Here is an 18537-nt window from a genome sequence, read left to right on the forward strand (position 1 = left end):
AAACTTCTTTTACTCAGCCAAAAAGTCCTTTTCTCTTCCTACTGCAGCAAAGTTTTCTTGAGATTTTTTTTTCTTGGAGTTTTTTTCTTGAGAAAATCTAGAGGGCTAGATTTTCCCAAAAAATCCATCTCTCTAGATTTTCTGGGAGCCGCAACATGTCTTCCATAACGTTTTTTATTCTTATTACAAATATGTTTATAAAAAGTGAAACAAATCTTGTGATCTGAACCTTGCCAAAATCTCGCTAACTATCCGAGCAGTCGGCGTAAAAATGAATATGACAAAAAAAATAATGACAAATACAGACAACACCACACGTATAAGTATAAATGACAATGACAAAGGCTCAAGCTTTTAAACACACTTTGAAATTTTTGTTTTTATTTAAATTAATGTGTCTCGGCTGCAAAGACCATTGACACAAACAATATTGTGTATTAAATCTATTATCTTGGAGAGCCTAGGGAAAAGTTTTAAATATTGTTTTGGCTTATAAATAAATAAAATATTTTCGCGAATTTCATAGATATCAATTTCAAAATTTGTACACTTATGGAACTTTGAAAAAAAAATTATTCGGGTCATTAATTGCCAAGATATCGGAGTTTAAAGTATGGTTGCATGCATTTGTCGCCTAGCCATAAGTGACAGATAGTTCGTATTTAAACAAATATCATTGTCTTGTCAAGAACTTCAATCAGCAGATGAGCAACAATTTCGAGTATATTTCCAAGTACAGCAGTGGCTTGAAAATACAATGGATGCTACAGAATGGGGATCGGAGCTCACTCAAAATGGTCTTGATCCTATTTAAACAGAGCAGGTTTTACAGTCTGACCGTTATTAAAAAATATTAGTTGCAAATGTAAAAAAGATTCCACGAAAACCTGCAGTTGTATCAAACATGGGCTCAAATGTTCTGATTATTGTCTGCACTGCAACGGTCAGACATGTAAAAATATTGAGCTAAAAAAACAAATAGAATAGGTTGAACAAGATATCTAATCTTTGGAATATCCAGGAATTTTAGATGAAGCTTCAGATGAATAAGGGTAAAGACAAGAAGAAACCATAAATATCCAAATCGAGAATGAAGAATTTGAGATAAAAAATGAAGATTTTGGAAATAATAACTCAAAAGATACTTTAGAAGCTACTTGTCCTGCAATATATATATATATATATATATATATATATATATATATATATATATATATATAAATATATATATATATATATATATATATATATAAATATATATATATATATATATATATATATAAATATATATATATATATATATATATATATATATATATATATATATAAACATATATATATATATATATATATATATATATATATAATATATATTAGAAGTGATTATTTCGACCAAAAAATAATTTATAAATACGTTGGAATTATCGGGTGAAGTGGTCTCTAATAAAAATCTTTCTTTTTTCTAAGATACTCAATATTTCGCTATTTATTTCATAGCTTCCTCAGGAGTAAACTTAAACAATTTGAACATTACAAAAAATTCCAACTTATTTATATATATATATATATATATATATATATATATATATATATATATATATTTATATATATATATATATATATTTATATATATATATATATATATATATATATATATATATATATATATATATAAATAAAATTTAATTTTATCAAAATTTAATTCAAGAAAAATTACAAGACCCAACGAATAGCACACACTTAATGGAAACAATCTTAAATTGCGCCAAAGAAGTTGGAGGATCACAAGCACACAACAGCAATAGAAAACTTTCAGATGAAACAACAGCTCTCCTGAAACAACGAAGAGAAATGAAAATTAACTCCAATAATAGAATTGAATATACCGAACTGTGCAAAGTAATACGGAAAAAAATCGCAGAAGATATAAAAACCTACAATGAACGACTTGTACAAAATACAATCGAAAACCATAAAAACTATAGGAAAACCAAGAGGAAGTTGGCAATCGGTAGAAAGCAAATAATAGCATTGGGAAACAACAACGAAAGGATCACAAATAGGGATGAAATAATAAAACATGTAACCGAATTCTATGAGGGTCTATATAAAGCTCCGGAAGCACAAGAAATAGGCGAAGAAGAAATTGCGGTTCAAGAAGATGTACCAGATGTTCTCGTGGATGAGGTAGAGGCAGCTCTTAAGAGCATGAAGAACGGCAAGGCAGCCGGTAATGACGGTGTTACAGCCGAACTTCTAAAGATTGCTGGTCAAACAACTTGGAAAATCCTAGCAAAAATATACACAGACTGCCTAAAATCGAGACATATTCCAAAAAAGTGGAATTCAGCCAACATAATCCTTATTCACAAGAAAGGTAGCAAGGAAGACATTAGAAATTATAGACCGATCAGCTTGCTACCTGTGATATACAAGGTATTCACCAAAATCATTAACAACAGAATACAGAACACACTTGACGCTGCACAACCCCGAGAGCAAGCAGGCTTTAGAAGTGGCTTCAGTACAATGGATCATATTCAAACATTAAGGGAAGTAATGAGCCGAACAAAAGAATATGATCTACCACTGGCGCTAGCATTCATAGACTTCGAGAAAGCATTTGACTCCGTATACCCAAGAGCAGTCATAGAAGCTCTTGTCGACCAAGGAGTAGATAAACCATATGTCGAAACGCTAGCAAATATATACAAAGAGGCCACAGCTAGAGTAAGCATATATGAAAATACCCCAGAATTTCCCACTCAGAAAGGAGTCCGACAAGGAGACACCATATCCCCTAAGCTCTTCAATGCAACCTTAGAAAATATCTTCCGGAAATTAGACTGGAACAACCAAGGTCTATGTATAGATGGAGAATACCTAAACCATCTTAGATTCGCTGATGACATCATTCTAATTGCTAGAAGTCCTGAAGAATTACAACTGCAAATTAATGACCTTAATACAGCCAGCAATGAGGTAGGCCTAAAAATGAACCTAGCAAAGACTAAAATAATGTGCAATGATCTGATCGCCAACGTGGAAATAAAAATTAATGAAACCTCGCTAGAAGTAGTAGATGAATACATATACCTGGGACAGCTCATACATAAATCGGGATCACTACTTCCGGAAATCAACAGACGAATAAAACAAGCGTGGTCAGCATTCGGACGAAATTCCATAGTCTTCAAGTCCAAAATGCCACTATACCTCAAGAAGAGAGTATTTGATCAATGCATATTACCCGTCTTGACATATGGATGTGAAACTTGGATATTAAAGAGAGAAATAACGTCGAAACTCCAAGTAACTCAAAGAGCAATGGAAAGATGTATGCTAGGGATAACAAAGAGGGATCGTAAAAGAATTGAATGGATACGGAGGCAAACCCAGGTGACTGATGTAATCCAAAGAATAAAATCCCTGAAATGGCAATGGGCAGGACATATGGCAAGAAGAACAGATAACAGATGGACCACTAGAACAACTATGTGGTACCCCAGGAACGCTAAGAGACCAAAGGGGCGCCCAAATCTCAGATGGGATTATGATATTAGAAAATTAACAGGAACAACGTGGTCTCGAATAGCACAAGATAGAAAAATATGGGCGCAAATGAGCGCAAATTATTAGAACAACGTATAACTAAGACATCGTCGAATAATAATAAGAACATAAAATAACATTGAAATAAGGGAGGCTGCACCGTAATTGGAAACGGTTGATAAAGCTGCACATGATGATGATGATGATATATATATATATATATATATATATATATATATATATATATATATATATATATATTTATATATATATATATATATATATATATATATATATATATATATATATATATATATATATATATATATATATATATATATATATCGAGAAAAGGAGTACGACCGCCAATCCAAAATAAACTAAGGTACACTCGAAGAGTGGTAGGTTTATCGGTCAAAGTGAAGAAATAAAAGACAAAGAAGGTGGCTACTTCATCTATTTATTGAAGACGTTTCGCTTTCTGCTCAGAAAGCATCATCAGTTCATCTAAAAAGAACAATATAAAACCAAACATCCATAGAGAAGTTACAATAAAAGTGTGTTACCTTACAAAGACATGTAGCAGTCAAAGATGTTAAAAATATGAAAAAACTTACGAAACTGGACATTTAGAGTAAAGTTGTATAAATCAATTAATTGAAACTTGGTATAGTTTGCAATTTAACAAAATTAGCACAACAAAAGAACATGTGATAAACATACATGTATATAAAAAAGTTATTATAAAAACTTTTCGTTCAAAGCTATTGTTCTTCTTTAAATGACATACCCAATGGTGACAAACTTAGAATAATATCAAATAATTCAATTAACAACACTGTTCTGCCTAATACTGTACTTGGGAATCCAACTACCCATTACTCATCGTTACCTTATTTTCCTCAAGTTACTGAGAAACTCGTTAAACTGTATAAACATAACAACGTACCGGTTAAAATTGCTATTAAGAATGCTAAGACTGTCAGGAATTTGTTTTCTAAAACTAAAACACCTCTGTCCCTTCTGGAACAAGTTAATGTAAAGGTGGGTACACATATGCGAGCCGAACTGTTTGCGAACTGCTCGTGAGCTGTTCGCGAAGAGTTCGTTGAAAATATGTTTATGTTCAGGCTATCCAATACCCTAAGTATCTAATAACAAACCAAGAATTAATTTACTTCGTTATTCTAAACATTTCGGTATTTTGTTTACATTATCTGTTATTAATTTCTCTCGTTACTTTTGAATAAGCCGCGCTCGTTCAGCAATTTTGTTTAACCGAATGATCTCATCGCACACTTAGCAGAAACAATTTATAGACAATTTATAGTTCTGCGAACATTCTTTGTGTTCGTCCCAAAAACCGACAGGCTGTGGTTCCTGACGAGCAACGAACGAGCAGATCGCAAGCGGTTCGTCCCGTCGTACAAATTAACGAATATAGCGTTCACAAACGGTTCGCGAACAGTTCTGCTCGCCTATGTGTACCCGCCTTAATATATCATATACCTTGTGCTGAGTGTGACTCATGTTACATCGGTCAGACAGGGAGATCACTGAGAGGACGTCTTACGACACACCGCAGTGATATTAATTTATCTAAACATACTTGTGCTCTTGCCCAACATGCTATTAGCACTAAGCACGAAGTAAACTTTAATGAAGTTAAAATTCTTGGCACTGAACGTAATCTCGTTAAAAGACAGTTTTTAGAAATGTGTTCAATTTTAAAACACCCTAATACCCTTAATAAGAGAACCGACATTAGTAATTTGAGCCAAATTTACCATGCATTAATTTTGCAGAATTAGGCCTGATATGTTGTTTACTCAAACTTTGTCCCATAATGGGTTTTTTCTTATCATATTTTCATATAATAAATTTAAATAAAAATAAAATAAAATAAATTATTCTTTCTTAAACTTAGATTTATCAACTTACATTTTATTAACTATTTGTCAATATCACTTTTACATAATTAAGTAATTGTTCTTTTTGATGAACTTAGTTGTTAAAATTTTAAACTGAAATTTGATTCATAGAATCTTTTTCATTACGGTCCGAAATGATTTGAACCTTTGGACTGTAGAAGTTGTATTAATCTTCACCTGTTGGCTGGCTAACCAGTGACGTCATATTATAATATATGATATTTTGTTTGACTTTCATACTTTGTTCCTTGTTGACAAATCAATCACTGTAGGATAAATGGTGATCTTAACCACCTTTTCCTTTCATTGTTTGATTTCTTAACGACAAGTGGTCAACCAAATCTATAACTTTTTTTGAATACACCGCCCTATTACATAGAGGTTGGTATTTCGCCTTGCTGTTCTTGTCACTCTGACCTCAAGGCCATCTTTATTCACGTTGTTTGCGTGGGTGTTAAACCTGTAAATTCATTTATCGGCGAGACTCAGTAAGCTCAAGACTGGTAACTTCATTTTATCTTTATACTAAATTAATTTAAATAACTTATAATGTTACCTAAAGTTAAATTTAAAATCTAATTGATTTAATAAATTGTTGGAAGTGCTTTCTCATGATCTTTCTAGTTCTTTACACTTTAAAATAAATCTTAATGTTTTTTACTTAAGTTTTTATAATAACTTTTTTATATACATGTATGTTTATCACATGTTCTTTTGCTGTGCTAATTTTGTTAAATTGCAAACTATACCAAGTTTCAATTAATTGATTTATACAACTTTACTCTAAATGTCCAGTTTCGTAAGCTTTTTCATATTTTTAACATCTTTGACTGCTACATGTCTTTGTAAGGTAACACACTTTTATTGTAACTTCTCTATGGATGTTTGGTTTTATAATGTTCTTTTTAGATGAACTGATGATGCTTTCTGAGCAGAAAGCGAAACGTCTTCAATAAATAGATGAAGTAGCCACCTTCTTTGTCTTTTATTTCTCCACTTTGACCGATAAACCCACCACTCTTCGAGTGTACCATAGTATATATATATATATATATATATATATATATATATATATATATATATACATATAGAAAAGAAATTTAAATCTCCTTTTAAATGTAGTTGCATTGGGTTTTTCGATTAACCTTGGGTAAGCCTTTACGTGTCAAGTTCGAAGCTACCATACATTTAAATTCTTATAAAAAACTTTTTTTGCACATAGTAACAAAAAACACCACTATGTTACTAGCAAAGTTTTTTAATATTCTAACTCTACAATTCTAAGTTACGGTAAGATCAATAATGTTTTAATAGATAATATATGGTAGCTAATTATAATTTATTCTCTTTCAGCCCTGAAGAAGCCAAATTAATTCTCTTTGGCGAAAACGTTCGGCGAAACAATTGATACACATTAGAGTATTTCTTGCAGATTTCCCCAATATTTAAGAGTTTACTATATATATATATATATATATATATATATATATATATATATATATATATATATATATATATATATATATATATATATATATATATATTGTTGGATAGCCTAATTTGAACTGTTGTCGCGTTCTTAAGTGTGGATCACAGACCACTGTGGTGTGGATAGAGTCATGCAACCGCGTACCGTACCTAAAGGTCGGTACACATATACGAGCCAAACGGTATGCGAACGCTATATTCGTTAATGTGTACGGCAGAAAAAACCGCTTGCGTACTGTTTCATCGTGACTCGTCGCGAACCAAATTGTTGCGGTTTATTTCACGACTTCAAAGGAAGCTCGTCTTTCAGTTTGGACGGCGCTTACTAGACGCAGCGAACATTTTTATTGTGTCATCAAATCGACATTGTGTGAATGACGTGTTCCTTCCTAGAGAGACGTGAGAAAACAGTAAACTGATTATTGTACATATTTTTATTTTTGTTAAACAAGCAAAAACAGGAACATAAATCAGTACCCAAATTATAAATAAAATGAATCATTTCGCACATGTGTGTTCGTTGTTGGTTTGTCGCTTTCCATGGATCGAGATAAGTATGCGATCAGTACGATGTAGAATATTTTTCAAGGATCTGTACGCGTACGGTACGTATACCGTTCGGCTTGCATAATATGTGTACCCACCTTTAGACGCGTCAACGACGTACATCGAAGCGTTCCACTGGCTGTCGGTAAAATGCTTCGCATCAAAAGAAACGTGAGCGCGACAATGTACACCGTAAATTCATGTCTGGACTCGCTTGTGAATCTTCGACCGAATTTCCAGTCATTTCAGTTTATTATTTTGAAGGTGTTTCAAAATTAAGTGTATCAAAATGGAATGGACGGAAGAGAATAGTTTACTGTTAATAGAAAATTGTCGGGAAAAAGAGATATTATGGGATACAAATAATCCCAGATATTATACCAAAATTAAAAAAAAAACGATGTATGGGAAGAGATTGCTGTTAAAATGGAAATAACAGCAGATGAGTGTAGAAAAAAAAATGACAAATCTTCTATCTGGTTTACAGAACGAAAAAGGAAAAATAAAACAAAGTAATGACACAGGAACAGGTGAGTGGTTCATGAATTTTCAAAGATGTAATTTTTTTGGGTCATCATCATCAGCCCATAGTCGTCCACTGCTGAACATAGGCCTCCTCGAAAAACCTTCATTCAGATCTATCTTGCGCTGTTGCAATCCAGTTGGTACAAATCATCTTTATGTCGTCAGTCCATCTTGTGGGTGGTCTTCCCGGGTTTCGTCTATCCGCTCTCGGTCTCCACTCCAAGATTTTTTTGGTCCACCTGTTATCCTTCATTCTAGCGACGTGTCTTGCCCACCTGCATTTAATTTTGGCTATGTGTTTTATAATGTCTTCTACACCACTTTTTCTACGAATTTTTTCGTTTCTTACCCTATCTCGCAACGTTATGCCTAACAATGATCTTTCCATTCTACGTTGCGTTACTTGTAGTTTGCGTGTAGATGTCCTTGTTAGGGTAAGTGTCTCTGCGCGATATGTAAGGTCAGGCAGGATACACTGATTAAAGGCTCTTCTTTTTAAGCTGCAGCTGCAGTTATTCTTCTTAGCAGCAGCTCAGCAGTTTGATTATCTCTGCTAATTTTTACCGTATGTCCAAGGTATATGTAGCTGTCAACAATTTCAATTTCGATGTCTTCTACCCATACCTAAAGGATGGCTCGGAACTAAATTAGTCATCATTTTTGTCTTTTCCAAATTTTTTTGGGTAGAATTTATTTAATATATAAAGCTATAATGCTATTACAAAATGGGGTAGTGTCATTAAAAATCAAATTTAGTTCTCTATATACTAATAAAAGACATGGTAAAAATAAGAGGAAACATATACATAAACTACTATAGATTCTTACTTTTTTCAGTAACTAAAGTTTCAAATTCAAATTGAATCTTCAGTAGGTACCTATTAAATAATATTCACTTTATTTTTTTATTTTACAGGTCGATCAGAACTGTACGAGAGTAGCTAGTTTGCTTACAAGAGCATGATTTTTCTTTAGGATAGGGATAAAGTTCGAAATAATAAGAACACTGTAAGTATTCGTTAGGTTTCTTGTTTTTTTAAAGTCATTAAAATGGTTCACGCGTAATTGTCTTGTCATGAAATTCTACCTTCTTCCTGGAAGAATTTCGTTAAATTCGCTAGAAATCATCTCGAATCACTTTAGCAACGGTAGGGATTTCCTTGGTATGTTTCTCAAAGGTAGAAGGGCGACATAGGATCATTAGTTACCGTTCTATATGCTTCTTCCACAACTTTTCCATATTTTCTGTATCAAATGTTCCTTTCGGCATATCCAGCAGGCAGGAGGTTAAGCTTTTACGTAGAAAATTATGTAAATGAGCTATTGTCATTACTATGAGCGAAGCTTTTTCGGGACTTAATGACATAGGCTTTCGGAGTACTCTGAATATTGTTGAAGCAATGCCAAATACATTCTCCACAACCCTACGTACTCGCGATAACCTATAATTAAAGATTCTCTGAAACCTTTATTATGAATCCCAGAAAATGGTTTCATTAGCCTTTCGCTCAAAGCAAATACCTCATTAGCAACGAAAAAATACGTAATTTCGCGTTGTCTTCCATTCAAGAGTTCTGTTTCAGGCAAACTCAAACAATTATTCTGCAAGTTGTTGTACAAAGAACAATTCTTGAATATTCCACCATTAGAAATTCGTCTTTGACCACCAACGTCAACATAGAGAAAATTATAATTAGCATCAACCAATGCAAGCAAGACTATACTGAATGTTGATTTATAATTAAAGTATTTGCTGCCCGTATTAATTGGTGATTGTAATACCACATGTTTACTATCCAGGGCACCTAGGCGATGAGGAAAATTCCAAGTATCATTATGTAGTTTAGCCACGTCCAACCATTTCTCGGATGTTATTGGTATCTGCAAAAGATATTTAGATGGAGACAATAGGTGAAGTAAATGAGAATTTGGGAGAAGATCATCTTGATATTCCTAAAGATATAATAGCAGCAAAAGAGACTCAGAAAGTCAACAGACTGTGACAGCTCAGGAAACTCTTCAAATAAGACCAGATAAATTCGCTACTCTAGCCCCTACCTACTTCCCAAATCCGAAAGAAAAGAGATGCCGATGATGAAAAGTTAGACGCCGCATTTGGGATCTTTGGGAAGTTGGTGGCCTCCAAACTAATAAATTATTCCAATGCTACAGCGTCAATTGTCCAAGAAAAAATAATGGCTGTTTTATTCCAAGCAGACAGAGGAACCTTTGAACAACATACATAAAGCCCTACTCCCTCAGTACATTCTAACAATTCTTCTATATCTATATATACCAATCCAATATATCACTCATCTGAATCCCAATTTTCACCGCAATCTTTCCAAAAGACCCCATATTCCACGCCAACACATATAGAGTCCCATTCTAATGGTTCAAATACAATTTCCCCAACCATATTCTCTATAGATATGCCCAGTTATTAAACCAGTACTGAACATAATTATAAATAAAATTCAAATATTAAATGAGACGTATAATTACCTGAATGTTTTTTTTTTCAACTCTTCGACTATAGCTCCACATACTTCCGGAATTATTACACTTATAGATTGTTTCAAGATACCAGATACAATACCTTAAAAAGGTATTGTTAACTAGTGAAAGAATCTCCAGTCGCCAAAAAACAGATCGTGACAGCGAACCGTTCTTGAACAGAGATAGATTTTCTTCATTTTGTGTCTTTTCGACCTATTTTTGGACCCACTAATGTGATCAAAAATTTAAAGGCGGAAGGTGACTGATCGACTGAAATTTCAAATCCAAAAGTAAGTGATTGCCACCATATTTCTCCCTACTTTTATACACTTGTGTTTGCCACTACCTTCTTTCACGAGTATTTTTTGTTTTATTAACTGAATAATGCATTAGAATGTAGGCTGCTGCAGCAACCTCCATCTTTCAGATGGATTCAACTCAATTACTGATGGAACACCAAAATGTTTGGTACGGAGTACCTACGGAACGGTGTTCGATTTGTTAACTTATTTCAATGATGTCACGAAATTTGCGTGGATGAGCAAATTTGTTCAACAAAAATGCAACACCATTTACGCTAATACATGCCTAATAAACCTCATAAATGGGGAATAAAATTATTTGTCCTATGATTTATACGGATACTCCTACAGTTTTGAAATTTACAATGGAGCTGGTGATAACGTCATCCTACCAGGAAATCCTGATCTTGGTGCAGCGTCAAATATAGTTATTAGTATCTTCGTGCACGGGTTATTTATTAATTGGAAACTATTCGAGCCAATTGAATTAGTAACTGTAATTTACCAGCCGATAAAGATAAGCAACTGGCCAAAGAAGGGGATATACTGTGAAATATACAGGGATGGCATATGGTATTGATCTAAGTACTGTGCTTTGGAAAGATACAAAAAATGTATGTCTAGCTTCCACTTATATAAGACAGGAGTCATTCAAACGAGCATTTGATCAACAACAACCAAACAAAGCAGTTCGTTATGATAGAAAAAAAGCGGTATATTGACGTGGACTGTCCACAGATCATCAAAGAATGCAACCGCCATATGGGTGGTGTTGATCTTATGGACGGTCTAATCGGCAGATATCACATTCGACTGAAGACTCGAAATTCCATGTTACAAATATTTTATCACCTGATTGACATGGCAGTGACCAATGCCTATGTTCCACATCGCAGAATTCATCCACAGCCATCTGAAAAGATCAAATTGCCACTGTTTCGCGAGCAAATAACTGAGGGTTTCTGCAAATACGCACCAGTCCCTACTGTAGGAAGATCTCAAAATTGGACAGCCCAACCTAATATGTCTAGGACTGGAACAAACTCGCTTCGTCCACCAGATGATGTGCGATATGACGGTATAGATCATGATCCAAGTATGCATACCAAAACCGGAAAGAGAAGATGTAAATATTTGTAAGAAGTCTGATACTTGAGTTTATTGCATGAAGCGCGGTCTGAATTTATGTATTACACCGGGAAAAACTGTTTTTATGACTTCCATCATAGATAGTTAACGTTTTTTATTTTTTGAATTGTTTTACTGTCTTATTTTTATATTTTTTTGCTTGTTTTATTTTAACAATAAAAATGATTTATTTCGTTATTCTATTCAAATAAAACTTCTTCTAATTTTTTACGCCTAAACCTTTATGACCTTCTAGAGACGGTCTACCTTCTTTCTCATCTGGAGGTCAAACTATAATAGATATTTAAAAAAAAAATGAACATGAAATGAATTCTCTCAACACTCACATTACCCTAATTAGAAATTATCAGATATTTTGAACCACTTTAAAAAATAAACGGTTAGAGAATTAACTGAGAAACTTGTTTATGGATTTTTGTCACTTATTTGATTTTGACGGAATCTTTTCCGATGATTTACTTATGCCTCTCGTCGCCTGAATACACGCAACCAGATCTCCCTTCCTTTGAATACTAACCAATTCTGACCTTTTGTGTCTGTCAAAATTTCAATTCTATCCTGATTTTGTTGTCTTTCTAAAATATAATTTATTGCAAGATCTACCTATTAAGATACGTCATGAAGAAATAAAAAGCAAATACGTTTTGTAAAATTTATCGTTACAAAAATACTATTTTTTATAAAAGGTATCAATAAGTGAAAGCGCTACTCCATTGGTCCATCCAAATCCGGTTTGAGGATTATATTCTCCGCCGCCGCCACTTGCCCCCGGTGTAGTGGCGTCATATTTCTCGTACATCATTTGAGTTTTCTCATATCCCAGCATACACGCATCTACATATCTCTTCGCCAGCTCTTCCGCCATATCTAAAGCTACGGAATTGTTAGTGTTTTTAAGGCCTAAGATGACGATCTCTTGTAAAGGAGGCCAGGCATTTGGCATGTCCCATTGCTCACCGCTGTCAAGCAATGATGAAGGAATACCACCTTTGAAATCGTCAATGTTATTGTTCTTTAAGTACTGAACGACTTTTTCTCCAGTTTCGGGATTTTTATCGAAGTCTCCTACAAATATAATATAATAACAATAAAAAAATTGTACTAAAAGTAAACTGTTAGTAACAAATGCAATTGAAATATAAATATATGGTTCTTGTTAGACTTTTCTATTAGTGCTACACTTCTTCGTAATACGTGTATTAGGTAGCGACAAAAAATAAGTCTGTGATTATTTGTAAAAGAAAATTAACAGAATTCACCATTCACGTATACTCTAATATTCAGAAGACATATTTACGTACAGCTATTTAATTGGTTGGTATTCATTAATCATATATCAGTCCCTAGCCAATCGAATCGTGAGAATATTCCGATTAAAAACTGTGGTTCTGTGTGACAATGATAACTGAATGCTTTTTAAGTGCGAAACGTTAAAGTAATCAGTGTGAGTTTCACCACAGGATAAATAACAATTGCTTTCTTATTCTATGTCAACGCTAGATTTTTACTTAATGGGAAGTTACTTGAAATAATGTCAAAAATCATAATTTGAGTCGGTCAGATAGCCAAGCGGGCTAGGCGGCCGATTCTCATTCGCTTCACTGTGGAGTGGTTCAGTGGATGTGGGTTCGTGTCCCAGCTCGGTGTACAGAAAAATAAAAAAGGCTAACGCAGCAGTTTAAAATTCTAGATGAATCTGCGGCTTAGACTAGAATATGCTGGTGTGTGATCGGCCTATGGTGGAGCAGTACGGCAAGAGATAAGGGCTTGCGGCTCGGCAATACTTCTCCATAGATCCCTACCGGAAGGGCGTGACGCCTAAAAACGGCGTTCATAATAAAATCATAATTTGATTTGAAATATGAGAGGTGGTACAAATCGGATTTAAACTTTGGCACAACATGGAGCCGCGAAATTTAAAAGTAAAAAATTCTGATTCTGAATGAGCTACTTATCACTGTCTAAAATCACAATTTGTCATCTTGAAAAAAATTGGATTTTTTCAAGGGGATCTATCCATATCCCGAAGGGAATTGCAGCCACATATGCTGGTAGCACAGCAGTACTAACATTAAATAAGGGCCCAGTTATTGCAAGATACAAATCAAATAGCAAATATTCATAATTGGTTTAAAAAACTAAAGACCACGGGTAAATCAGACCAATTATTTTATACTTTTCAACAGACTAGATGTAAATAGAAAGTAGAATGCTGATATAAAAATCTTATACTCCTTATAATGATGACTAACGCTTCCTAATATCTGCCTAATAATAGCATAGCCCGTGACCTCTAGATCCAGATTGTAAAAAATCTATCCACAGTGTACTGTCGATAGTCATCAGTGATGCTGTTGCCAGCAATGTGTATATATAGTTCGATTGAGGTCAATATATTTTTTTAACTACAAATAATTTACTTATTGTGTACAATGTAATAAATGTTTTTGGGGAGGAGAGCTGCCTAGACCATAGACACATTAGATACATCTTAGAGGGAAAAGCAGCAAAAGTCACTTATCGTAACCCACGTTCAACTAACTGAGAAGCTTATAAAGAAGTTCTAGACCAACATCTGTCGAGGGTGAGGAGAAAGATAAATGATGCCACGGATCTAGAAATGGCAATGAATGATTTAAATGAAGCTGTCATTTCAGCATTCCAAGAAACCTGCCTCTAACGGAGAGGAGTTCCACCAGGGATATGCCATGGTGGAATAAAGAACTGTCTGTGTTGAGAAAAAGGACGAGGAAGCTATTCAACAGAGCCAAAGTAACCGGGGAGTGTGGAGAATACAGAATCACACGGACGGAATACTATACAGCTATAATTAAAGCCAAGAGAGACACATGAAGGAAGCACCGTTACGAAATTGAAAGCACTCATGCTTGTGCTAGACTTCAAAAGGTGCTCTCAAAGGAGAAAACACAACCAATTAACTCACTCCTAAATAACAAGGGCGAGTATACCAATACAGGAAGAGACACGGCCGAAGAGCTCTTCAGAGTGCACTTCCCTGGATCACAAATATTAAATCACCAATTGACTGGGAATCAGTAGGCAACAGGGCTCTGCAAAGATCCTCAAGAACTAGCTGGGAGACAGTCAAAAAGAAAAGTTAAAAGTCAAAGTCTCTAAGACCAAGAAGTCTAATGTCATTCCTACAGAAGACATGAAAGAAATTGCTCGACAGATCATTAGGGATGAAACATTGGTACCTACACAGTAAAATACATCAAGAACATGCCTATAAAGCAGCGGATTTAACCGAGACAGCATTCCACAGACTCGTAGAAAAAGTGAAAAATACAATTAAAAATAAAGAGGTGATGCTGGGAACCTTTTTGGATATAGAGTGGGCTTTCGACAACACTTCGATAACATGTATTAGCAATGCCCTAAGACGTAAAGGAGTCGAAGAAATATGCTTGAACTAGATAGAATCTATGCTCAGGAATACAATGGTAAATACCACTATCCTTGGAGAGACCGTGTTGACCCGGGTCAACCGAAGATGTTCACAGGATGGAGTTCTGTCCGCACTGCTGTCGACTCTAGTAATGGACGAACTTATAAGAACTATATGTAAATGGTCGCAAGGAAAGTACAATACAGTAGTCAAAAATCGCATGAAGGAGGGGCTAGAACTAGCGAGACAATGGACTTATACAGAGGGGCTAAATATAAGTCCATACAAATCCACCATAGTCGCCTTCCACGCAGACGGAAACTAGAGTGATTAGGTCCTCTAAAGCTGCAGTGACAAGAAGTTCAGCCAAAGTAGAAGTACAGTACCTGGAACCAGAAATTAGAAAAAATAACCAGCAACACTTACGAGGGTCAGGCGTATGTATGGGAAGAAATGGGGATTAAAACCTACACTGGTTGGTATACTGGGTATACACCATGGTGATCAAATCCTCAATTACTTATGCAGCGACGATGTGGTGGACTAAGATACTTCAAAAAGCTGCAAAAGCCAAACTCAGCAAGGTGAAAAGACTTGCGTGTATGGGGATAACTGGTACCATGTGCACTGCTTAAACAACAGCTATGAGGGCTCTACTAGGCCTGTCTTCCTTGCATTTGAGTATATGGAATGAGGATTTGAGGGCATATGAGTATCACAAGGACTGTGACGAAGGAAATTTTTCTGAGGAAACCAGGTCACATCACAAAAAAACTACAATTTTAAGAATGTTAATAATTAAAGAATTAGCAAAAGATTTGCCTAGGAGAGGAACTGCACCATTTGTCAAGCGGAGATTTATGCGATACTGCAATGTGCAAAAGGAAATAATGAAAGAATTCTTGAAACAGAAGAGTTCCATATGTTATCTGACAGTCAAGCAGCATTGGCGTGTCAGGAAGTGGCGTCTAGGCTAGTGTGGGACTGCATCAAAGAACTAAATGAACTAGCAGATCGGAATAAATTTGAGCTTGTTTGGGTACCAGGACATCAGGCCATCGAAGGCTACGAAAAAGCAGATTAACTTGCAAAAAGAGGATCAAACGAATCATACGAAGCGGCTGTAACTCTGGGAGTACCAAAGGCTGCAGTTCGCAGCGCTGTACAGGACTAGATCAGAGAGAGTCCTCAGCGATACTAGGAGAGAATTCCAAAATCCACACATGGAAAAATCTTCATTGGTGGACCATGTAGAAAAACAACAGAGGAACTGCTTCATATGCGCAGGAACAAACTGTGAAGAGTAACAGGAATGTTGGCCGGGTATGCACCAGTAAGAGAATTCTTGAATAAAATAGGCATTTACAATGGAGACCTTAACTGCAGATTCTGTGACAAGGAACTAGAAATTATAAAACATGTATTATACGATTCTGGGCCGCTGGACCATAAAATATAAAATCTCTATGGGCAACCAAGAGGAGACTCTCGTATATTTAGGACGCACAAAGCAAAAGACCGGTACAAATTTCTACAGGGTACAAAAATTCTAGACTGGGTGTAGGAAACAACAACGGGCAGCAAATACAATAAGCTTCAGTTTCAGTGAGAATAGAGATCTTTTGGATGAGACGGACCCAGGAAAAAAATATTTTAAACGTGTAAAAAATAATCATTTGTTTGGATATATAGTTTACAATCAATAGTGTAGCAAAGAATAGGTATCACGTTTATATATGTGTCAGTTATATAGTTTCTACGATATTAACATTCTTTGGAGATTCCTCATGTAACAATATGGAGAAACTAGTGGTAGAAGGAAAACAGAACGGAAGATGATTGGGCGATCACAATCCGATTGACCGATACAGTTCAAAAATTATTTTTACATAAACTTCGCCATTGTTTGTTCACGTATGATTAAAAGAATATAATGTTTCAGATATTGCAAAGATATGACGGATGAAATCGTTAAAAATTTTAAATAAATCCTACCTGTCCATAGAGGAGCTAAGTTACTGGGATAGAAACCTTTCCTAGACTTCCCAGATTTTATATCGAAATCATACCAAACGCCGTATTCCTCGGAATAAAGAAATTTTTGTATACCCTTCTCTAGCTTGTCAGCTCTGCCGCTCCATTCTTGAGCTTTGTCAACATTGCCTAGTATTGAATAAAATCTAGATAGTTCTTTAAAGGATTTGCATAGAAAAGCGTTCAAATCAACAGGTATTACTCTGAATGTGTCAATATCTGGCAAGTCCGGTCCAGATGTTCCGTCTTCTCTTAAGATCCAACGTGAGGAAAAGTCCCAACCACTTTCGGCTCCGCTTTTTAGGTTTTTATAACACTGTTCCTAAAACATTTAATATTACTATTTGTTTAATGTATCTCATGAATCAATTATTAATTTCAATTGAACCAGATCAAACCAAGAAACTACTCAAATATTTGAACTAATAGTGGGAAATAACAACTAAGCAACATTTGGATTTCCCACTTCTTACAAAAAAAAACAAGAGGCAGTGCTCCGATAATATAAAATATACTGTAAACCAGATAACTCAATTCCTACTATTAAACTGGAATTAGAGAAAAACATACAAATTATACCATATATTATAATAGTTAATCTAATTCTAAAGGTCCCAGAAAGCAAATATCCAAAAAATGTACCAGTTTTCTTAGATATTCAATAAAAATATTTTGTTGAGGAAATCTCTGTGTTTGGAAAAGTAGTTATAATTTATTTACATATTTTGACTATAATACCTTTTATTATTCTATTATAATATGGCCTTACAGTATGTTATTTTATTGTATCTTCTTTAATTATGTATTTTAATTACTTCACTATATACCTAAATTATCTTCCGACGGCAAAGCTGACAAACGCATAACGTTCGTTAAGTTGTGAAAACGCCACTTGTCTAAATCACCACACGTGTTCGGGAAACTATTCATTTTAACTCCGAACGCTTGAAATAAAGATTTTCAGAAGACCAACTGTTTGAGGAATTATCTAATTTATCGTATTTTTCAATAATGGAATGCATACACTACACGAAAAGCTCCAGTTACAGCGTTAACATCTAATTTATTACTGTCTTTCGTCTGAAAATATCCCTCGGCCAAC

General features: G+C 34.6%; 2 protein-coding genes across 3 annotated transcripts in view; one reads left to right on the plus strand and one right to left on the minus strand.

The window, feature by feature from the left end:
• The first annotated feature begins 11539 nt into the window (after positions 1 to 11539).
• LOC140436024 (uncharacterized) lies at positions 11540 to 11983 on the plus strand. The gene has a single exon (XM_072524736.1). The coding sequence runs from the start codon at positions 11540 to 11542 to the stop codon at positions 11981 to 11983; it is 444 nt and encodes a 147-aa protein (XP_072380837.1).
• Positions 11984 to 12630: 647 nt separating this feature from the next.
• LOC140437257 (trehalase-like) overlaps positions 12631 to 18537 on the minus strand; it is a 53370-nt gene continuing 47463 nt past the window's right edge. For both annotated transcript variants that reach the window (XM_072526674.1, XM_072526673.1), the window contains exons 5-6: positions 17397 to 17757; positions 12631 to 13057 (exon numbers count right to left, since the gene is read on the minus strand). In XM_072526674.1, the coding sequence (XP_072382775.1) occupies positions 12663 to 13057; positions 17397 to 17757 (756 nt within the window). In that variant the 3' untranslated portion in view covers positions 12631 to 12662. The remainder of the gene's footprint in view (positions 13058 to 17396; positions 17758 to 18537) is intronic.

This window comes from Diabrotica undecimpunctata, chromosome 3, assembly GCF_040954645.1.
Source record: "Diabrotica undecimpunctata isolate CICGRU chromosome 3, icDiaUnde3, whole genome shotgun sequence".
Taxonomy (NCBI): domain Eukaryota; kingdom Metazoa; phylum Arthropoda; class Insecta; order Coleoptera; family Chrysomelidae; genus Diabrotica; species Diabrotica undecimpunctata.